Below are 24,789 nucleotides of genomic sequence, written 5' to 3'. Positions count from 1 at the left end.
ACACAAAACGTTCCACTTACATGGAAAGACAGCTACAGACAGAATACAAATATATTCAGCAATTACTTAATTATATGTATAAAAAGTGTGTTGCAAACTTTAAAAGCAAGCCACGCACAGCAAAAGCCGATTATACCTTTTGTGATAAGTCCAACCTATCAAAATGACGCAGCAAAACTGAACAGATTAAGGGCGAAAATATCTAATCGAACGTGGGAACGACACGCGAGCAGAAACTGTACCTTTTCCGGCATTTTTATAACGGTAAGTACAATATAAATCTTTAGCTGCTATTTGCTTTTATACAAGGCTCCTTTCAAACAAAACACCGCCATTTGCAATCCGAATATACCTAGGTGGAGTCAGAAATAACATACTTCGGCAGTGTGCAAGGGAAACAAAAATGCTTTTCGTTATCGAAAACTCAACAGAAATTAAACTCGTGAAGACGAGAGCATTCGATCAGTATCTCGAAATAGGGTCAACTTTTATATTCAAGATATGATTTTTTTTTAAATAGTAGAGTGTGTTTTAAAATTTTGGCATTATGGAATGGCACATGAAAAAAGTATTGTAGTTTAGATTGTTTGGACAAGGTCGGATATAGGTATCGATACAGCTTATTATTGTTATTAATAAAGCACAGATTGAGATAATATGCAGTTATAGCTCTTTAAGCTCTCAATATAATAAAATAAATCTGTGATACATACACAATCACATTTGATCACAAGATCTCAATGAATAATTTAATATTGGCACAATAGCATTTTGATCACGGTTCGTGTAGTTCGTAAAAATTAATGGGCCTCCCGATGCTGTAGCGGTAACGTTGTTCGGGTTCAATACCAGGTGGAGACACATAGTGGTTCGGATTCTAGTTTAAACTGTAGGTCCAGTCCCGATTAGCCTTACTGTGCACAAAGTGGAATTAAAACACAAACTCAATAAAAATTACTATTCTTGGAGATGTGGTATAAACCATGTAACGGCCGCCTGCCCCCAGTGGTTAGCACATCGCGCTACGGCGCGAGGCGTTCTGGGTTCGAATCCTGGCCAAGGCATGGATGTTTGTGAGTGTCCATTCATCAATTTCATTCTACATACCATCACTCATCCCCATCTTCGCAAATTAGCCAAAAGTGGCACAAGAAGCGAAGTAAAATAAAGCAAGCCAATCAATCAAACAGTGTAACGGCCACAGGCGTCACCACCGTGGGAGCTAGGATAAGGTAATACATTCACTAAATAGGTAACTTAATTATTATTATTATTATTATTATTATTATGATTGTATGAACAGATAAATAATACATGTCTTTCTTTACATGTATTATTTATTATCTGGCCTATCTGTAGTTAACATCACTCACATTTGCATAAAAACTGTTGTCCTACCAAAGAAATTAAGTAGTTTTCTTATTTCATTTTGGATTTGCTTATTCCACCATTTAAATGGTCCCATACTTTTCAAATTTGCAAAAATTAGAATTTTAAATGAGATGTACAATATATATGTCGGAACAAAATTGTCCCCCAACTTTTAAAACAATTTCTTGAAAGAGATCTGTACAAAATAATGACAAATGGAAGAACTATGCATTTCCGTATGCTAACGGCATGAAATATATGAGAAATAATGGAAAACAGTTGTACTCGATAATTACTATTCTATTGGCTCGAAAACAATGTCTCCACAAGGATAAAATAATAATAGGAATAAAATTGGTTCATTTTTATTAGTTTATATAGTTATTATTGTATAGTAATTATCATAACCGACCTCAATAACGGAGTGGTTAGCACAGTACATTGCCAGCGGTCTCGCGTTCTAATCCCGGCATGGGCGTTTTTTGTGTGTCCATCAATTTAATCACATCATCACTCGTCCTCATCGTTGCAATTAACCGAAGTGGCATAAAAACAACGCTAAGTAACAAAAATAAAATAAAATTATCATAACCATGATAATAATAAAAATAATAATAATAATTGTTATTATTCCTACCACGGTATTGAAGTTTTATTAATGGCCTGATTCCTAGAAAAGTTTCTGGATACGTCCATGGGTCTGCCTACCCAGACTACGAGGGTCACTATTTATATTTTGAGCCTAACAATGAAAAAAAAAACAGGAATTTGGCATTGAAAACTGCTTTATTGTTTTTCGAAGTATTCTCCTTTATGGTCAATACACTTTTGCATTCGTTCGAACCATTTGTCAAAGCAGATTTTCCAATCTTCTTGAGACACCTCCATAATATGGTTTTTGAACGCATCAACGGCGTCTTCCGCCGACGAAAATCGTTGTCCACGCAATATATTCTTGACATTCGGGAACAAAAAGAAGTCATTGGGTGCCAAACCAGGACTGTACGGCGGATGACCCATCAATTCGATTTTTTGACTGTTCATAAAGTCGGTTGTTAGACGAGATGTGTGACACCTGGCGTTTGTTTGTTTTCCGTATTTGACCAAAGACCTCTGGCAAACAAATTCTTGAGTACCATTCAGAGTTGACCGTTCTACGTTCCTCTAAAGGCACAGTTTCCACATGACCAGTTTTCCCGAAAAAACAGGCGACCATTTGTTTCGATGTGCTTCGACGCGAACAACTTTTGTTGGATTGGGTTCATCTTGACACATCCATACAGTCGACTGCTGTTTACGTTCCGGCTCATATGCATATATCCATGATTCGTCACCTGTCACAATCTTACATACGTCTTTTGAAGCACCACGATTGTATTTATTGAGCATTTGTTTGCACCAATTGACGCGAGCGTCTTTTTGAGTTTTTGTCAAATTGTGTGGGATCCAACGAGAACATACCTTTCTCACAGCTAAATGATCATGTAATATTTTATATATGCTGGTGGAACTAATGCCTATGGTTGCCTCAATCTCACAGTATGTCACATGACGATCTTGCAGTATTAGGTTTTGCACAGCATCAATGTTTTCTTGAACAACAACTGATTTTGGACGACCTTCGCGAATCTCGTCGGTGAGCGAATGGCGGCCACGATTAAATTCGTTATACCAGCGTTTCACAGTGGCAAAGGATGGTGCTTCATCGCCAAATGTGGAAGTAAGTTGATCGATGCACTCTTGTCTTGATAATCCACGTCGAAAATCGTAAAAAATCATCGCACGAAAATGTTCACGAGTTAATTCCATTTTATTGTTGTCGCGCAATCTCCAAGGCAACATAAACAACACAAATGAAGCTATTGATAAAACATTTGAAGTACGTTTTGGTCAATAATGCCAGACGATTCCGTGCAAACGTCAAATCGCGCCTAACTTCAATCAGTGTTGCCAAGGCTCAAAATATAAATAGTGTCCCTCGTACTAAACAAAGTGAAGCCTGAACAGCACCGTTTTCTTGTACTTTCTTGCGTTCTGTATCCCCACGTTCATTGATTGATTTAGTTTATTTAACGTCGCATTTCTGTCACATTTGGCTAATCGCGACGAGAACCCTCACGTTGATTGATTAATTAAGTTTGTGTTTTAAGTCCACTTTATGCACAGTAAGGCTAATCGGGACTGGGCTTACAGTGGGATCCGAACCTGGTATCGAACCAGGGACCCCACCCTCACGTTGACTTGCTTCCCCAACCCCTTCATATGTGCGGGGACTATCAGCATGTGGCTATATAGAAAAAAAATACACCATATCAAGACGAAGACGGAACCAATTTCTGAAACGTTGGTGTACAGATAACAGTATAGTGGTTAGAAGTCCAAACAATTTAGTTTCTAAATTTGTGACTTATTATCGAAAGGATGCATCTCTGCCAGGATTGTTAAAGGTCCAGAAATTTTAAATAACTTCAATTCCGGTCCAGGAGAAAATCAGCAATGGGTTCTGCACCGTAAAGAACCTTTTTATCTGTAAAGTATTTAAATTCGGTCCAGGATTTTTTTTCTTAATGAATTTAAATACGATCGAGGAACTTCTTCCCGGATGAATTTAAATACGGTCCGGGAACCTTTTCTATTCGAACCAATTTAAATTCGGTCCAGGAACTTTTATTCCAGGATCAGTTTAAATAGGGTCCAAGTTCCGTATTGAAATGAAACAATACGCAACGTGGATCGAATACGGACCTGACGATAAACAATTATCCATTTGTGAGCATGAAAGACTAATCCAGGTGCTGGCTGTCTCGAGAATCTAAGATACAAGGTAGAAATGGGCGAAACGCAAACGCTGCAGTCACGTTGCCCCTCTCTATGTAGCCCCATTCCATCGCACGCGTTCCTTCACTTGGCTGTAGCAGCACTGCCGGGTTTGTTTGAGCTCAGTGTGGCCCACGAGAGAACAACAGCCTTTTGATTTTTTCCCCTGCGCTACACTTTCTACAACCGCAGTGTGACATTCCAATGTAAAACGTACTCGCGGACATTTTTAGAAGAAACTTTTAATCGGTCAAGCCTGGTCTGTAATTGTAAATAAATTCAATCCCGGACTGGGAGAGAAAATCAGCAAACGTAAATGGGTTCTAGACAGTGTATAACCTTTTAATATTTAAAGCATTTCAATTAGGTCCACGAACCTTTTTTCAGGATCAATTTAAATACGGTCCAGGAATCTTTTTACGGAAGAATTTCAATTCGGTACAGAAACCTTTTTTCCCCGCAGGAACATTTTTTCAATGGAACAATACGCAACTTGTACCGAATTTAAATTGTGGGATAAAGAAGGTTCCGGTCCTGCAGCGGAACCCAACAGAACCCATTAGAATTTATGGATTCATGGACCTTTGACAACCCTGATCTCTGCCGCCTACTTTCAACACCTCTCTAATTTTCTGTTCCCTTCTCTTTTCAGCAATGAAAGTTCACACGGACAGACCCCCGACGACGGTGTGCATTTTGCTAATCTTGAGTCTCAATGTTGCATATTCCCTTGCCGGCTGCTCCAAGCCTTGCACATTCTACGAGGACATGGAGCAAGCAGTAGCGAACTGCGTGAACGTGCAGACGTCATGCGTCCCCGAACTCCCAGCCATAACGAAACGTTTGGACCTGAGGCACAACCTTTTCAACATCATCAAGGAGGACGACTTCAAGGAACTGCCAGCGTTGACTCAACTCGTTTTAGCCAACAACGCCATCGAGCACATCGAAGTTCATGCCTTGAGAGGGCTGAAGGAACTGGAGAAGCTGGACCTCTCGGCCAATCAGATCAAGTACCTTCACTTCATGGTGTTCCAAGACAACCCGCGCGTTCGTGAGCTGAACTTGAGGGACAATCCGCTGCAAACGTTGCTCGACGACTATCAGCATTCGTTTCTTGAGCACCTCCCGTACCTTGAGGTGCTTGATCTTCACGGATGTGCACTCAAGACTCTTCCAGGGAATATATTCTCAAGTCAGCTCAAGTTACAGCACTTGGACTTGAGCAGGAACAGCTTTGAGACGCTGAGCGTGGACACGCTCTTGTCAGCAAAGGGATTGCCGTCGTTGTTCTTGGCTCAGAATCCGTGGAAATGTGACTGTGGGTTGCTGCAGCTTGTGCAGATGCTCCAAAGAGGTTGCTACAGTGTGCAAGATGTTCCTATGTGCAGCGAACCTTCAGAAGTTGCAAAGGCGTCGTTATTTCAGCTGCACATGTACTGCCCAGGCCAGGACCAGGTGTTGGTAGAAGTGCAGCTGCCATTCTCAAGGTGGGTTGTCGAAATCATATTCTTCGTGACTGGTCTCGTGCTAGGATTGGTGCTGACTGATGTGTATTTACTAGTGACTAAACGCAGAAGAAGGATGTTCCCGCTATCTCACACGAAGGTTTGAAAGTATTACATCTGTTAGTGAAAGTGACGAGAACAAAGTTGGAGCAAGTACTTTTCTACTACACGCCTGTCTCTGTGCTTGTGGTTTCATCATTGAAGACTTTTGAAACATCCTAGCTGAACTGTGGCGTACATAGAGACTATGTTGCCAGACATTTTACAGTGGTATGTTTCTTAATTGAACCAGTCACACGAATAACGTTTTATCAATCAAAATCCAAATGTCACAAAAAACCCTAATTAATCAGTCATATTGCTGTCTCTAATATAGTGTGATGCAATCAAACGGGAAGATTAAAAAAAAAAATCAGAAAAAGTAGAGAGAGAAAATATTGTTTACTTTTTGAACATGAATGTACTGTACACAAGTGGAAATTACTAGTGTACCTGAATTTTTTTTTTAATATCGTGTCAGTAAGGACGCCATCTTACTGACACCATATTAAAAAATGAACATGTTTCAGGTACACTAGTAATTTCCACTCATGTACAGTACATTCATGTTCAAACAATAAATAATATTTGCTCTCTCTATTTATTGTGATTTTTTAAATCTTCCCGTTTTGACTGCCTCACCCTGTACGTTTTCCCCTAAATAGGAAGTTCCACGTTGCAGAAAACTCTTCCATCTGTTCATAAAACGTCCCCCCCCCCAAAAAAAACACTAGTTTATTCAACTTCAATTCTCTGACGTTCCTGTCGGCAAAAGTGTTGATTACAGCGTTGTTCGTGTGACCCATTCAATTAATGTAAGTAACATCAAAGCTGTGAGAAAAATATCGGGAACAGTCCATAAAATTCCTGTATTTCTGGAACGAAAATAAAATAAATGTCTTTTTCTAAATAACACAACTATTACCTGAAATGCAATTACTATTATAAAACGAAAGGTACTGAAATCCCATACGAAATACACGGATAATGAATAAGTTTGGTGTTACACACACACACACTCACACAAACACACTTTTTTGTTACTTTACGACGTTTCTAACCTCTAGCTTTATCGCGACAATGAGAACGAATGGTGAATTGACGTAATAGATCAGGGGTGACCAAATCATGGCACGCGTGTCACTAGTGGCACCCCTGAGAAATGAATGTGTAACAAGACAATAATATAGTATGAAGAAAGATACCAAGATACAATTGTTGTAGGAGGTTTAACTAAAATGGAAATATAGACATTATTCATGACTAAAATAAATTGTTTATAAATGATTAAATAACATACTTTCCTTGCACAAGAGGATAATCGGAAATGAAGCAACCATCTTCTAGGATTGATTATTATTTTATGGTGATTCAAGGAGGTTCACTTCAGAGTTTGGACAACGTTTAATCTCAGTGGTGTCAAAATTACAGATAAATGGTTGTAACCAACCATTTTAACAACACTGAGGTTAAACATTGACCAAGCAGTAGTGGGGAGCTTCTGGGACTACTGTCTGTGTTATTTCAGTGCTTGGGGGTGAGCCAGCGGCCCCTCCTAGCACCTCTGACGATTTCTTTAGCCAGAAGGGAGGCCAACAATCTGACCTCATGAATGTTTCACAAGAGTCAAGTTATCGGATATTGTGTACATTGGTTTACAATATGTTAATTTGTTAATGCGCCATAATGTGACAGATAATATCCTTCATATAAGAAAGCAAACTATCAGACAAATAAACAATGAAGATAACTTCACTTTGTGCACTTATGCAGATTGTGAATTCGGTGCATAGATAACAGAATAATGACACTTGACGAAGACCATAATGATATCTTGCAGACATTGAACGTTCAGGTTTTTGGCATTTATCCAGTCATTGTTCATGGTATGCATTATTCTAATAAAAAATAATTATGCAAGACTAGTGTTGCCAGATCCTGTAAAAGGAAAACCGGGACATCTATCTCAGAAAAAAAAACAACTATTATTGTACTACCTGTACTGTATTATAGGCATGGAATATAAGATATTTCATGTAAGTTGGACAACGACACTAATATCCAGTGTTCGGAAAGTTACTTTTTAAAAGTTACTATTTATCGGTTCCAAAAGTAACGGCGTTACAGTTACTCATTTTACAAAGTAACCCAGTTACAGTTAGAGGAAAGTGACCAAAGTAGGAGCCCCGTTTTGTTTTTCATCCCTGGTGTCATTATGGAATATTATTTCTATTAGAAATTTAATAAAATGGGTTCTTTGATATGTTTGCTAACCTTTTTGAGTAACTTAATCCACCTTAAAGCGCATGATGCTTTGCCAGTAAGCATTTCTGTAAAATGGGACGAAAAGTAACAACTGAGAAAAAGTGGCCAAAGTCGGACGCCTCCTTTAACAAGTTCCAAAAATTGGAAAAGACGCAAAGAAATGTAAATATATGACATGTAGTAAATGAATTACATTTATTGAGCTTGCATAAAGAATGTACGAGTAGATGTACAAAAGTAATATAATATAGACTACCAATATCCTAACTGCGTCAATCGCCCTTTCCATTTGTTGGACATTCCACCTTCTCCCACCTGCATTGCCTTTTCCCTTGAACATCTGAAACAATATGTAAAAGAACTTTACTAACGAGTAACGACCCTTTGCTTCAATTACAGTTGTAATGTTAGGCATTCATTTAAGGGTCCTACTTAGGGCATTTTACTCGCGGAGTCTTATTGTTTATACAATAAAACCACACGTATCTTCAAACAAACCATTACCATAATTTCAAAGTACAATACTTACTAGTGTCTAAATTGTAACAAGATTGCTACTTATCTCTCTCTTAATTTGCAAAATTCCCACTGTTGTGCACCGATGTACAAACTTTCATTCACACAAAAACAAGTCATGGCGGACTACAGCACCTGATACTTGCACGTTACTGCTGATACCTTCACTGCACAATCTTTTCGTTATTCTTGACGTGTTTCGCCCATTGCCACCACTTGGCAGCACCTACTTACGGAAACAGGAAGTTGGTCCGGCTTAGGGAGTGGGGTCCAGGTTTGGTTATATTATTCTACTAGTACTTGAAAATTAACTGTAACTTACCTTTACAGTTATTTACTGCTCAAAATATTCTTTCAAACCAATTACAAACAATCAATGATCATTAAGGGTAATAAAATAATTATATGAAACCTTCCCGTCCAAATATTATTACAAGAAATAAATAATGAGACAAGAAGTCAGTTTTGTTTTAATGATCTTTATTAAAAAATTGTTCGTATGCAGGCCACAGTACTTTGCGTGTGGTGACATCGATTCCCCTTTTACTCAGTGGCGGCGATTGGGTTCCGATTCTACGGGGCAAGGTGAAAAAAAGTGGGGAGTGGGGGGGGGCAAGGACAGTTTTACTTACCCTTGGTACATAAGGTTTAGCATACTTCGGGGGCATAAGTGGTAAAATCGCCGCCACTGCTTTCACTTGTTCCTTTATCTTCCATTCCAAGCTCAACAACATACAGTTCTTCGTCAATAACTTTTTTCTAATTCGAGTACCACCTTCGAAATGAATGAAGTTTTCGCGCACAAGTAGAAATGATGAATTGCAATAAAGTGTAGCTGTTCTAAATTTGGTATGCAGCGAAGACCAGCTTCCTTGACTTAGGCGATTCGACAAGTCACTCATATAAAGTCACAAAGTCACTGTAAAAGTACTGTTGCAGTTACAGCTCCTTACTTTTAAAAGTAGCTAGTTACAGTTAGAATTCCTAAAAAGTAACTGTTATTTGTAATCGGTAACTTCAAAACACTGCTAAGTATCACATCCTCCACGCACCGAAGCAGCGAGTTTTGGATTGAGTTTTCACTCCACACTGAGGATTTTCTTTCGGAGTGGACTGGAACATACGCGTAGCTAGAACTTTATATTTGGGTGTGCACAAAGGGAAAAAAATGAGGTATTGTACCTTTTTAATAGCATATTTTGCAACACAAATACTTGGCTCTTTAACTGCACTGATGTTTGTAAAGGAATATAAATTCACTAAATGACAGTGCTGAAAAAGTTTGAATATATGTAGTAGAAAAAAAATTAAATTGCATAGAAATTACACACACACACAAAATGTTCATAAATGTTACAAACAAATACATCAAAATACACGTCATCTATAACAAGAGACACGTCTGTCAAAAGGTACATCAATAACTTCATTTACATCAATAGACTAAGCTTTTCCTGTTCCACAAATAGCAAGAGCAGGGCTTCCAATCTATCCTGCTTCTGAGTTGCTCTAATTTAGTTTTAACTTGGGAAAGCTTGGAGAAAGCTCTCTCACACGTGCAGCTTGTGACAGGTATAGAAGAAAAGAGCTGTAGTACAGAGTAGAATGCAGTAAATATCTTCTTTCTCCAATGACATCAAAATATCGAAAAACTAGACACTCGTTTCATCAGCGATAATGCACACGTTTGTACCAAGTAATGACATTTTCAACTTCTTACAAACTGCCGCTTATTTTCTCTCTTATTGAAGTATCTGTCTTTAATTCTCTTTGATAAAGCAGCCCATTAGGGTGTGCCTAGGCACACCCGGCACACCCCTTAGCTACGCCTATGGATATCACTTATCTGCCTTCTATATAGGGGCGGGATACACCATAAAATATTTCGTGATTACGATTTTAAATTTTCCTTTTTATATCTTGTTCACGGACAAAAATGGTTAGCAACAGTTATTTTAAGGGGGAATATGCGTTCATCACTTTGGTTTTTCCCGAGTTCATTACTACTTTCACTTGATAATTTTGATTTTATCAAAATTTCGGGGCCTGTAGCCCCACCCAGCAGCTCCCTCATGCATGCGTACGCCAGCGACTCCACATCAACAACGCCACGCTGGCTGCCTGCCAATCTCTCCCCCCTTTCTTCGACGATAAGCTGCAAAAGCGTAGATGTAAACACACTCTTGTTTTTCATACAGAGCTGGGAGAAAGTACATTAGAGAAGTGCGTCATTGTAGTTTTCCAACAATAAAGCAATTCTGCCAACGTCGAATCTTAAGACGTTGAATTCAAAATATCTATCATTTCAAAGAATAAACAAAAACCGAGCGTCTCAAAAACACAGGACAGTGAATTCATTTATGTAAATCGGGACTGTCCCGAAACCCAAGGCAACTGGCAACACTGCTCATTTTTTTCATCCAAGTAAACATCACGTGACAACGCAGTTTTTTTTATCTCTCTCGTTATGAGATTGTGTCCTAGCGATTATCCATAACACTTGACATTATCTAGAGTTTCTTGCGAATTCGACTATCATTCGGAAAACTAAGAAGCTTTTTGCAACAGGTAAGATTTAATATACAAATAACATAAAATTTCTCAAAACTAGTTGATAAATTTCAAACAATTCCTTAACGTATCTTTAACACTGATTCTTCAACTAAAGTTTAAAATTCAACTTGATTGCAGCCAGTGGTAAACCTTTTGACTTAATTGTGTGTGTGAATATGAAAAAAAAACGCGTGCAAGTAATCAAATCAGATGGATTGTACAGTGAGATCCACGAGTATTACCATGCAAATTGTCCATGATTATTTTCATTAACTTTTCTCTTACATCCTGTGTGTTTTTAAGTGATGGATTTTTATGTATGCTGGTGCAGAAGTTGTCAGCAGCTTGTTTTGAGTTTTCTATTAATTCTTGAAACTCTTATTGTGTCAAATAAAGTGCATGAACATGGTGATGGACAATTTCCAGGGTAATAATCATGGATCCCACTGCACATATGCGCAAAATGTACTTCAAACCCTCTGTGTGCTTTATGTGCACTGGTGTTCAAAGAAATCTGAAACGCATCTATAGATATATTTCGGTTAATGCCTTGCACTTACTATCTCACGTGTAACAATAATTAATATACTAGATCAGTGGATCCCAAAGTGTGCGCCCGCAGCTCCCTGGGGCGTCGTAGCTGGCTTACAACGACGCCGCGAAATTTTCCAATATTTTCACTGAAATGACACTCGCTTGTTTGTCTGCACGTAATTTTAGAATCGGACCATCGTATCAATCTGTTCATTCCATGATTGGAAGGACACCTAACGGACACTGTAGAAATCAGTATTTAGCTTTCCGATGTGAATACTAGATGGCGTTCGAGTTAATAATTTCAAGAGAGTATTTTGAATACTGGAATCTTCTAAAGTCACTGCAGTATAGAAAGCAGTTAGTTGTTCGTCATGCAGCTGCGCGGATAGCGCGACTTTGTTCTACACGTCGAATTTTCTCGGTACCTAGTGTTTCTATATGTATAAAGAGCTGTCTTCCCAGGGAGATCGAACAAATTGAATAGTGTGGTGTTCAAGTAAACTTCTTATAGCTATTGTTCTCTACTTTCTAAAAATGGACAAGTTTTTACTAAACAACAATAAGCATTGTAGTATAGGAGTGAAAATAAAGAGGACGCACCACAAACTAGATATACAGTGAACATCAGGCTCACCTGTCCCACTAAATACAATTGTAAATTCAATCAATGATATAATTGTTCCAAATATGTGCTTATTTAGTAATTTTTACACATAAAAAGCTTCTGAATTTGAAATGTGTTTATTTTTTAACTTAAGGCAAGCAACCTAACCACACTAAGTGAGCGTTGGAAGTGTTAGATAGGCCTACATTCTGACTTGGGAGCCGCGGGAAAATCGTGAAACACTAAGGGCGCCGTGAAACGAAAAAAATTGGGAACCCCTGCACTAGATTATTATGAATAATATGTATATAATAATTATTAATACTATTACATGAAAAGATAAAAATATGGTGTGCAACAGCTTGCAATTATTAGCTACAATAGTTGAGATTAGCATAATATATACACAAACATTATCTACAATGAAACATAATCTCAAAATACATAGAAAGAAATACAAGATCTTTAAGATAACAAAAATGATGTTATTTCCAGCTAATGAAAAATTAAGTCCCCGATTATGTTTTAGGTATATTATTATTATTGTTTTTATAAATATACATGTTGCAGTTTTGGCTCCAACTCTGTTCATTTTATAAGAACTAGAGCCACTAATACATAAATACATATTGATGTCAAACAAAATACACTTTGGTTCTCAGAAAATGTTACCTTATTGCACAAATGCAGTTTGCAAATTTATACACTGGTGTAGCCCATTACATAAAAGTAGTACAAATCTAAGACTTCTATAGCCATAAACTTTCACACTGTGGCGCAGGTGTTGAGAATTTGATTTGATTCTTGTTATTCAGCGTCGCTTTTCTGCCACTTTGTGCTAATCGCGACGGTGAGGATGAGTGGTGATATGATGAAATTGATGAAGGGACGCTCACAAAGAACACCCATGTCCGGGATTCGAATCCGGAACCTCTGGCGTCGTAGCGCGCTGTGATAGCCTCTTAATGTGTAATGCATAATGTCCAATTAACATCGCACGTTAACTCTAAACGTGGTTGTTCAATATGTCAACTTTTGAAGGTGACCCTTTCTCGAGACACCCAAATGTCAACATCACTTCCACAAAGTACACCCTGGACTGCATTTTGCCGACTAACGAGGATCTGGCGTCTGGGCCCATGGCCAGTATAATGTTCTGTGAGACTTGTGTTGTGTGCTGTCTACTTACGTTTGTGACCCTTCATCCGTCATCCAACTCATCAGAATTCATCCTCATCTTCGCGATTAGACAAAAGTGGCAGATAAGCGAAGTAAAACAAACTAAATCAATCAATAAATTAATCCAGACAGTTTTTACATTTGAATCACCTTCTATCAGTACCTACGAGATCATATCAAGAATTGAAGTGCCAAATTCTCGGAAAAAGAAACCTTTAAATACAACCTCTGACAATAAAGTTCGGTGAATGATCCTGAATATCGAAAGTAGACGAATTCTTAATGAAACCTATCTTACTGTCCTTCGAAGTAGTCTCCTCCCATGGCTATGCACCGTTGAGAACGGCTGTACATGCCTGGAATCTTTTAGAAAAGTCTTCTTTCGGGATGGTGTTCAAGACCCTCGTCACGTTCCGTTGGATGTCCGGAATATCCTCAAATCTCTGACCTTTCAAAGCGATTTTGAGGCGTGGGAAGAGAAAGAAATCTGGAGGATTCAGATCCCAATTTCTTGCAATGCATTGCTACAGAGGATGAGAGCTGGTGTGTGAGGTACGACCCTGAAACGAAACGCCAAAGCATGGAATGGCGTTCTCCTGCATCACCCCATCGGAAGAAGGCCAAGGCGGAAAAATTGTTTTTCCCTCCGGCAGGAATTCCTCGTGGATCATGCCATCACTGTCAAAAAAAGTGATAACCATCGTCTTGATGCGTGATTTTTACGCCTTGACCCTCTTCCGACGGGGTGATGCAGGATAACGCCATTCCATGCTTTGGCGTTTCGTTTCAGGGTCGTACCTGACACACCAGCTCTCATCCTCTGTAGCAACGCATTGCAAGAAATTTCTATCTGAATCCTCCAGGTTTCTTTCTCTTCCCACGCCTCAAAATCGCTTTGAAAGGTCAGAGATTTGAGGATATTTCGGACATCCAACGGAACGTGACGAGGGTCTTGAACACCATCCCGAAAGAAGACTTTTCTAAAAGTTTCCAGGACATGTACAGCCGTTCTCAACGGTGCATAGCCATGGGAGGGGACTACTTCGAAGGACAGTAAGGTAGGTCTCATTAAGAATTCGTCTACTTTCGATATTCAGGATCATTCACCGAACTTTATTGTCAGAGGTTGTATCTTTGATTTCTTTTCTGATATTGTTTTGTATGAGTTTTCTTGTTCGCAGTTCTTAGAAATAGTTTCCCTTCAGCTTGATAATTAGCTACATTGATCAATAACGTATTATGCATTTTCACAGACGCAACTCTACGTTTCAAGTACATTATCATTTACAATGATTGACATGTGTTTCTTAATATCAATCCACATTTCATGAAGTTGAAAGATTAAGTAGCAATGCATGGTACTGGAATTCGATGACTAATTTTACTAACTTTGAGTATGCCTTGATATGTTGATAGATTTATTATAATATGTCAACTTGCCATTTAAGTGACAAGCTAATTAAACACATAATAATTAGTTTTCCCATTTTAACGTTAGAGTGTGAATAATGAAAGAGGAATGTTAAAGCCAATGACAATAATATAAAACAAAACAAGAGGGAAAGAAAGTGAATAATAAAAGTACACCCTTCATTGATAAAACAACAAAGCTTCCTGCTTCCGTTATACATTAAAATAACACGTTTATGTGAAACTATTTTCATGTAAATAAATAATAAACGGTGTTTGGGGTCAAAGAGGGACCGTCGGAGGGGGCTGCAAAACTTACTCCTTGGGCAAAACGGACCATTTTCTACTTAAGTGGCAAGGAGACCCAGCAATCTCTAAGGCCAGTTACCTAAAGTGAGTGGAGTGTACGAGTATACGAGTCATCTAGTTATTCTCAATCCCGCAAGCATTGTAAACTTCTGAGTTTCAATGACTTTGTCAAAACTGTCCATTTCATTCAGTTCAGTTCACCGTAGCGAGCAGACGTAGAAAAATTCGCTCCCACAAACCCAACGTTGCCAAATGGGTATCGGCACGGAACAGTGGAGAGCCTCCATAGGCTGCTTCTGCATACGTTTCTGTGTTACATCGACGAAGACAAGTGGACATGGATCGGAATATCATTTCAGTGGGAAGTGTTGTTTCATAAGTGCATTCCTTATCATTATGCTGCTCCTGGCACAGGGGATGGAAGCAAATCCAGGCCCCGAGATGGACGACGTCATGAAGATGCTGCGAGACCTGAAGGATGGACAGGCGGACCTCAAGGGAGAGATAAGGCATTTCCGGATGGAGCTAAAAAGCGCGATTGAAAAAATCTCTGCTCTCGAAAATCAAGTGGTGGAGGCGAAAAGAGACGTGGAGCAATTGAGGAAAGACAACCTGTTTTTGAGCGAGAAGGTAGACTACCTCGAAGGGCAGTCAAAGAGAAACAACATCATATTTTACGGCGTGGAAGAAAACATGGAAAAAAATGAAAGCTGGGAAGAATCAGAAGAAAAAGTGATTGCTCTCATCAAGAACAAGACGGACGTGAGTATTTCTCCAGATATGGTGGAGAGAGCTCACAGAATGGGCAGAGTGCGTGGGAGGAGACCGATCGTCGTGCGTCTCAATTCTTATAAAAAGCGACAGGAGATCCTTAGGAAATGGAACCAACTCAAAACGATTGGTGTGGCGGTATCTGAACATTATTCGGACGGTGTGCAAAAAAAGAGGGAAAAGCTGAAACCTGATTTGGTGCAAGCAAGAAAAGATGGATCCGTCGCTCACTTGCGATACGACAAACTCGTCGTGAATGGAGTGGCGTACACGTTGCAACAGTGCATTGACTACGAGAGGGACAAAGCAGGACTCCAGATTTCGCCGGATTCCAAGGAATGTGCCCCGGGCGTCGTTCCTGAAAGAAGATTAAATTTCCGTGACCCTCGAGTGAGTGAAAAATTTGGGGGGGAGAAAGTGAAAGTGAGCCAGTTAGAGGCAGTGGTGGGTGTTTCCAAGTGAGAGAGGGGGAGCGGGAGATCGGTGATCCCAACGGGACAGCAGGTAAGCACCCAGAGTGATATTTTTACCATCCTAATGCACAACATACAAAGCTTAACTCCCAAAATAGCAGAACTCGAAGTATTGATCAACACGATCGACCCGGAACCAGATGTAATATGCTTAACAGAACATTGGCTCAACAGTGAAAATATAAAACTTTTGAAAATTAGTAATTATAAAATAATTAGCGGTTTTTGTAGAGTGACATACCAACGAGGTGGTTCTCTAATTTTAGTAAAAAACTCTCTGCTGCCACATGCTAGACTAACTAACAAACTGTGTAACGAGTCCTCGGAATTAAATTTTGAATGTTCTGCTGTTACAATAGATAATTTGAACCTTGTCATACTTTCGGTCTACCGAAGCCAATTAGGGTCTTTAGAAATATTTCTTGAACGTCTTGAAAATGTACTAAATAACATACCAAATATTCATAAGAAAAAAGTATTAGTTTGTGGAGATTTCAATGTTGATTTTCTAAAAGACTGCCCTGAGCGAAACCGTTTGTTGACACTAACTTTATCGTATAATATTAACTATGTAATTAAAAAACCTACCAGAATAACATCTAATTCCGAAACTGCAATTGACAATGTTCTTACAAATCTCGATCACGGTGACATCTCACATGACATTAAGAACGGTCTCTCTGATCACACGTGCCAAATAATGCACGTAAAAACTACACGTGTTACCAAACAACCTGTTATGCATGAAAATAGAATATATAGTCAAAGAAATATGTACAAATTTAAATCTTTGATAGAAATAGAATCTTGGAGCCAAATATATGTAAGTCAAATAGACAGTGATGAAAAGTTCACAATTTTTACAAATACACTCTACAATATTTTTGACAATGCTTTCCCCAAAAGAAAAATACAAGCCAAAACTGGAAGGAGAAAACAATGGATAACACGAGAGGTAAAACAATATAGCAAAATAAAAAGATCCCTAATAAGTCAAAGTCAACGCACTCCCATAAATAAATCTGTAAATAAATTTTACATAAATTACTATAAAAAACAAATAAGAGATGCCAAACAAAAATATTATGCGAACAAAATTGTGTCTTCAAACAACAAAAGCAAAGCAATGTGGGACGTGGTAAATGAAAATACTGTAATGAAAGAGAGAAAAACAAATAACAATATAAAATTATGCACAAATGATATTGAAATAGACGATCCATTTGTAGTGTGTGAAACATTTAATAAATACTTCACCGAATTAGGAGATAACTTAGTAACAAATATAAATAATGCAAAAAACCCATTGCAACTTTTGTGTAACTCTAAACCGCGCACTCTAGAAAGCATGTTTTTAACACCAACCACAACAAATGAAATATCGAAGGAGATATGTAATTTAAAAGACTCAAAGGCTGTAGGAGACGAATTTCCAATCAGAGTAATAAAAGAAATCAAGGAGTTGTTAGCACCCATTTTAGAATATCTCTTTAATGAATGTATCGCGAATGGTATCTTTCCCACTAAGCTAAAAATAGCAAAAGTCAACCCAGTATTTAAAAATGGAAGTAAAAACATGGTTCAAAATTACAGACCAATTTCATTACTACCTGTGCTAAGCAAAATTCTAGAAAACTTACTAAAACGCCGCCTTCTACAGTTCCTTAATAAACACAACATACTATCAAAAGAACAACATGGATTTATTGAAAATAAAAGCACAGCAAGTGCAACACATACATTAATCGAAAACATCTTGCAAGGTATAAACGATAAAAAATTAGTTCTCGGAATATTTTACGACTTGACAAAAGCCTTTGATTTAGTAAACCACAAAATATTAATTTCTAAAATGGAACACTATGGGATAAGGGGTAACGCGCTTGAAATTATGAAATCATACTTATCAAACAGAATGCAATGTGTTGAAATTAGCCACGAAAGAGAAGGAAACGTAAGAAAATACAAATCCACTCTAAAGACATTAAAATATGGAGTTCCCCAAGGATCAATATTAGGCCCACTACTTTTTCTTTTGTACATAAATGATTTACCATTTAATATACAGAATACAAAGATTTTGTTGTACGCAGACGATACTAGCGCAATAATAAAGGGAAATGATGTGAACGAGTTAGAAGCCAACATTGAAAAAACAATGGAAGAAATGAAATCTTGGTTTGACAGTAATAAATTACTATTGAATGAACAGAAAACAAATTACGTGCTATTTCACACAAAACAAAACAATAAAATTAAAGATGTAGTAAAGAATAGCCATCTTCCAGTAATATTAGTTAGAGAAACAAAATTTTTAGGAGTTACTATAAATGAAAATCTAAATTGGTCAAACCACGTAAAAATACTTGTTAAAAAACTAAATTCCAAAATATTTGCACTGCGGTTATTAAAACAAACACTTCAAACAAATTCACTAATTCAGGTATATTATGCAATGTTTCATTCACTAATAAATTATGCAATAGAATTTTGGGGGAACTCACCGGCAAGTTTAGAAGCATTTAGAAAACAAAAGCAAGCCATTAGGATTATAGCAGGTATAAAGCCTAGGGAATCGTGCAAAACGTTGTTTAAGAAATTTAAAATATTAACCCTCCCTTCTCTGTACATATATGAAATGTCATTATATGCCAGAAAAAATATTGCGCTGCGAAGTTCAATAGAACACACATATGACACCCGAAATAAACAGCTCTTAAAGCCATACTTCACCAGGCTAACATTAGTTCAAGAAGGACCCCAACAGATGGCAATTAAAATATTCAACCATTTACCAAATGATATAAAAGCAGAAAGTATGACAAGTTTCAAAAATAAATTAAAGAAACTATTAGTTAATAAGGAATATTATAGTGTTAGTGAATATCTAGATTGTAAATTATAGAAAATTTGTAATTATATATTTTTCTTTTATATGAACTGTACTGAACCCTCCAAATACCAATGTATATGGTTTATATGGAGTAATAAAATTGAATTGAAATTTCTAACGGTTGTACTCGTTAGGACTTTTGATTATTACATAACGTAACAGATGAAGTTGAGACTGTGGCCTACACCAGGGGTGCCCACAGAGGGGATTCATGACGCCCCTGCGTCATTGGGAATTTTTTGTGGAGGACAAGATATTATACCAATTCTATATATCTTCACACAAAAATGGGGGAATCGTTTCTTTGACTTGTTATTGAGTTTTAGTTATGGTTATTCAGTTTTTCTACCTACCTGTGGGTGATCGCGGCGATGGAGTTGAAATTAAACAGCGCCTCTTATGCCTTTAGAATTGGCTTGGAAAGGGAATGGGGAGGGGAGACATGCTGTTCGCATTAATATAAGGGTAGTCAAGCAGACAAACTGTTAAGAATAAGGTTCAGTACACTAAGAATGGCAGTGAGCGTTTCATGTTAGCAAACATGAAAGCCTAAAGTACATAAACTAAACATATATTGCTTAAATATGTCTGTATGTCTGTATTGTTCCGCAAATTTTGTCTGACCAAAATAATTTGGGGGGGGGGGCAAGCGGGACGTTCTATTTTTTGGGGGGGGAGTGTGTCATAGGCATTAGGGGGGGATGGGCACCCCTGGCCTGCACTAACATTTGTACTTAGTAGAAAATTTAATGGCTTCTTAATAATAATGAAGAAATCAATGGATGATATTCAGAGAACAACTTCCCCACAATTCATTGCGCGAAATAACGCTCCGCCGCCATATTTCGGACAAACGGATCAGATCCTGACGGATAGGTATTGTGTGTATGATCTTTGCCAAGTGATTCTAGGTATGGTTATCATGATCATATGAGTACGTATACAATAACGTAACATTTTTGCTGTAAGAAGGCTTCTCACGCTTTCCGTAACACGTGTGAATATATTTGCCCGACTTAATGCTGTTTTTCCTAAAGTGCACTGTGCCGTGACTTCAAGTTCAACATCATGCATTGTGCGATTTACTAATATTTCTACTGAAACTGAATTTCTATGTAAATTAAGATGCGTTCTACTTTTGCTATTCTACAAGCATATGAATTTTCAAATTGATTGTATAAAATGTAATTTGTTTACCTTACAACTCTTTACAACATCAATGTTTTTGTTCTCAAACATGATATGACGTTCAACAAATTCCAGAGGAAACCTGATTAATTCACTGTATCTGCAAAATGTGGTCATAAAGTAGCTACTGAAAACACAACATTCAATTTTAACACTCACCCATTTCCTATACTACTTACAGAGTATGCAGTAATCCGGCCCACAAACAAACAATGGAGAAAGACAAGCCATTTTGGATAAGGAAAACAACGCTGATTATTTCCTCTCTTCTTTTACTCTTCACGGAGACTTGTGGGGAGGTGAACCTTACATGTCCTTCAGAATGTAACTGCTATGGGAGTATGAATGAGTTGGTCAGCTGCACCAATAGGAATCTACAACATATTCCAGAAGCACTAGGTATTCATATTACAACGCTGGACTTGGGTAATAACGACTTTGATATGCTAATCAATGATTCCTTCATAAGGCTAAGTGTGCTGAAGAAACTCTATATGAACGATAATCATCTTGAAGCCATAGAGATTCACGCTTTTCGTGGACTTGGTCAATTGTCGATTCTTGATCTTTCTCATAACTATCTCTTAAGTTTAAGTAGGGTATCTTTTCTGGACTCTTCTAATCTTACTGAACTGTATCTACAAGGTAACCCTTTGCAAGTTTTGCCAGAGCTCCAGCCATTCCTCTCAATTGTATCCTTGGAAGACCTGGATGTGAGTGACTGCAAACTAAGAACCATTCCACCATCAGCATTTGGTAACCTAGGGAACCTCAAGACGCTGAATCTGAGTGGAAATAGGCTTACGACCTTAAAATCTGACAGTCTTAGCCATATGCGTCATCTTGGAAAATTGATATTGTCGGACAATCCATGGTACTGCGACTGTAGCTTGGCTGAGTTCGGTTCATGGTACAGTGGACATTTTGGTGTTCCTGTCGAGGCACGTTGCTTCTCACCTGATCATCTTGCAGGAAAGTCTTGCGTGGAGGTCTTTAAAGATGATGCATGCCTAGAAACAACAGAGGGACTCTACAATGACTCTAAAAGTAACAATCTTACAGAACTTATTCCAAACTACATCGTCACGAGGACTGACATGAATAAACCGGGACTCATCAAGTTGATGAGCAGTGACGTAGAAAAACCCATGAGAAATTACAACGTCACAACGGACTCCAGTGTTCTTCACATCTGGAACATAGTGAACATAACTGTACTATCATTCTGTGCTACGATAGGGTTGTACATGATCTTCTCATTTGGCTTGATGACTTACAGAAAGTATGGCCCTTTTACACTACCATGTTGTATTGGGAGGAAAGGTACAAACGAAGATACTCAGTTCCCACTTGATTTGCTTGAAGAAACAGTTGTGTCACCTGCAGGGGACAGTGGATACGAAACAATTATCTGAAGAAATTGATAGAAGAAAATGTTTCAAAGAAGCAAATGAGGTCCAATATTTTTCGTTTGCACTATACTGCCGATCTCCACTTTACGATGTCGTAGAAGTTGCATGCGAATGGTAAATCGGTGTGATTACCAGATGGAAAATTCTTAATTATGCAAGGCATAAGAATATGTAACACTCTAGTGAGAAGCCAGATAGTAAAACATAGTCTTTGTGATATCTACACATGTCTTTCAACGCGTAGAAGCTTTTTTTGGCGAGAGATTGGTAGTTTTAGAGGCAGCTAACGTCAACAGCTTGAATGAAACTACGGCTCAAATTTATCGAATAACTATGCAGATAAAATGTGGATACAATATTGCAAAAAGCTAGTTCTAATTACGTTTCACACAAACAAAAATACCTTGAATTTAAAGGATTGAAGTATCAGAAAAGGGAAGAAGTGGCAAGTACAGTGAGATGTTTATCTCTCTGCGCAGTAGTTTGACCAGAGGTGTTGACGGAAAGTTGTAAACCCCTTTTCTTGTCAACATTTTCTATACAAATATCAGAAATATGACAGAACTGACTACTGAAATATAAATATAACAACCCATCCGCACTCTCATACAGCAACCTTTTGATATTCTCACAACTTAAACTGCGGTAAATAGATAAAGGATCATCTTTAAAATCTACTAATAAGGGGAAGAAAGAGGATAAATTGAAGTGTACTGAAAACATAACAAATATATAAAGGTTACTATTGTATTTTTATGCCTCTTCTAGAAAGAGATTCGATTCAAATTGAGAAAATCAAGGTGTCTTTAGCTTCATGATCTCCTAACATTATACTGAACTACGTAACTACAAATAATCCAAAGAGTATAAATGTCATCAGAGTGGCAAGAGCAGTTTCTCGCCTGAAGTGAATTGAACCTACGCTTGGTGACGTCAGTAGGTACAGGAGCTAAAAAGTCCACAAGAACTATTCTTAATTTGGGCAAAATTCCTCATCAAAAACAAACAAAATAACGTAATAGAGGTGAACCGATGTGGGCCAAAAGTTTATTTGCAATGACTTATCATATCTTAATATGATTTCAAATATTAAATCGACGTAAGCAATTCGTCCCCCCATCTTATTTTTGAGACATTACCACGGCTGTTGACAAAATGGAGTTTTTAGTTCTTGGTAGGTGTAAAACAAGGGGGAAAAAGCAGATCTGATTTGGTTATGTGCATAAGAGTTCTTAATTGTCTGTACCATTGCACTAAGCGTGAATGTTGGTACAAAGGCGAACAACCTAGTGATAGTGAAAGTGAAGTTGAATCTCATGTGATTAGTTGTCTCTGTCCCTGAAGATATTCTGATGGACACAAGAACACACCATAATAAAAAAATTAAAGCAGTTGTTGCTTTGAACATTTTAAGTGTACACAATCATAAAAAATGAAGTGAATGAAAGAGTTACATATAATCTACATGCTTATGAAAGTGATGACTCAACAGGCAAGCAATGCATATCTGTGTATGTGTCTGTGTACATGTATAAAGTCTATATTATAATTATAGTAAATAACAGACTCATCAGGATCAAGGATCACGTGACTTCAAATTACACCGAATCAAAATAACACAGTAAAATAATAACTATATATTCAAGTGCATTTCTCAGTAACTTCAATATACGTAATATGCTGTTGGGTCAATATTTCGAACACTTCATGTGTTGTGTAAAATATCTCACCAAAGAGCTATAATAATGATAATAATAATAATGTAGTGCTGACAACTGCTTAAGCCAAAATAAAACCTTGTGCCATTTATACTGAAGTATAATAAATATAAATTATGATTATTTATGTATCAGCACAAACAATAACATTACACTAACAAATGAGCAATAGTAGTATGTTAATTGTATAAGCCATACAATAATATTTGAAACAATGAAGGTTTGAATCAAACAAATAAAAATATGTTTGATGGGAGAAGCATGTCAAGGTGATAATTTTAAATAATATTTTTTTTAAGTAAGCAATTTCTGACTATCTGCACTAATGTTATAAAAATGTTTTGTTTTATAATCATGTTCTTTACTTGTTAATTCGTTTATTACATGCTCACCTTCTATTTTTCAGCTATTATAGTTTAAGCAAACTCAAGGTGTAATATTATGTTCAGTAAATTTCCGTAATGTAGTTTAGTACTGAATGTTCATCAATGTTGTTCTTGTGAATAAGGAAACATGTTCTGTTCTCGGTCTCATCTCTATATCTAAAATTCATTCGTGGCTTTGAAATAATATATGCAAAATCTTATTCAAATAAACTAAAAACAACGTGTCTGCACAGTAATGAACATATGTAACTAGTGGGCGAATTAAACATGGGTATTGACTGAATGTAAGTGTTGAAACAGCAACTTCCCAAATCAAACTCTGTGAATTTAAGGCAATTACTATGGTCACAAATTTGGAGTCTTAACCTCCTAACCCCCCCTAAACTACACGCTCTGTTTTAAAGCTTTCATTTCGAAGTTGTAGTGAAAGTTTGGCATTAACAATTTCTTGAGATACGTATTTAAAACGTAATTTAGCAAATATCCACCATTTTTCAAGATGGCGGCCGAAAGACACAATTAAAAATTACTCTCGGGCTACATTACATACCTATTCACTTTACGTCCAAAATTTTGCATGGGCTAATACGGGTTACTGACTTCTATATTTTTATATTTCTAATGTGAGGTTTCTTATAATTTAATGAATATTTATGTAAATTTTCGATGGTTATTGGTTAAAAAGACAACAGCTGACTTTGGAAGTTATGCATACAATAATTTCTACGAGTTACAAAGTAACTGCAAAAGAGACTTAGAATAACACTAACGTAGTTAAATCTCAAAACGACTAACTCTAACTAAGTTAGTTTTGGCTACAACAAAAGAGGCACAGAATAT

General features: G+C 37.4%; 2 protein-coding genes across 3 annotated transcripts in view; both read left to right on the top strand.

The window, feature by feature from the left end:
• Positions 1 to 6,101, top strand: part of LOC145991257 (trophoblast glycoprotein-like) — a 53,799-nt gene extending 47,698 nt beyond the window's left edge. Inside the window, exons 1-2 of one of the 2 annotated variants that reach the window (XM_083127218.1) lie at positions 197 to 264; positions 4,841 to 6,101. In XM_083127218.1, the coding sequence (XP_082983344.1) occupies positions 4,843 to 5,802 (960 nt within the window). In that variant the 5' untranslated portion in view covers positions 197 to 264; positions 4,841 to 4,842 and the 3' untranslated portion in view covers positions 5,803 to 6,101. Of the gene's footprint in view, positions 1 to 196; positions 265 to 4,840 lie in introns of those variants that run through there. The other variant, XM_083127216.1, reaches the window with a different exon arrangement.
• Positions 6,102 to 10,961: 4,860 nt separating this feature from the next.
• Positions 10,962 to 23,916, top strand: LOC145991256 (trophoblast glycoprotein-like). Its single transcript, XM_083127215.1, has 2 exons — positions 10,962 to 11,084; positions 20,615 to 23,916. Exon 2 carries the CDS (start codon positions 20,646 to 20,648, stop codon positions 21,846 to 21,848), a length of 1,203 nt encoding a protein of 400 aa, XP_082983341.1. The 5' UTR covers positions 10,962 to 11,084; positions 20,615 to 20,645; the 3' UTR covers positions 21,849 to 23,916.
• Positions 23,917 to 24,789: the final 873 nt, after the last annotated feature.

The sequence above is a fragment of the Lepisma saccharinum genome, chromosome 8 (genome assembly GCF_977018435.1).
Source record: "Lepisma saccharinum chromosome 8, izLepSacc3.1, whole genome shotgun sequence".
Lineage (NCBI taxonomy): Eukaryota > Metazoa > Arthropoda > Insecta > Zygentoma > Lepismatidae > Lepisma > Lepisma saccharinum.
Note: the sequence above shows the minus strand (reverse complement) of the source record. Positions and strands in the feature narration are given on the sequence as shown.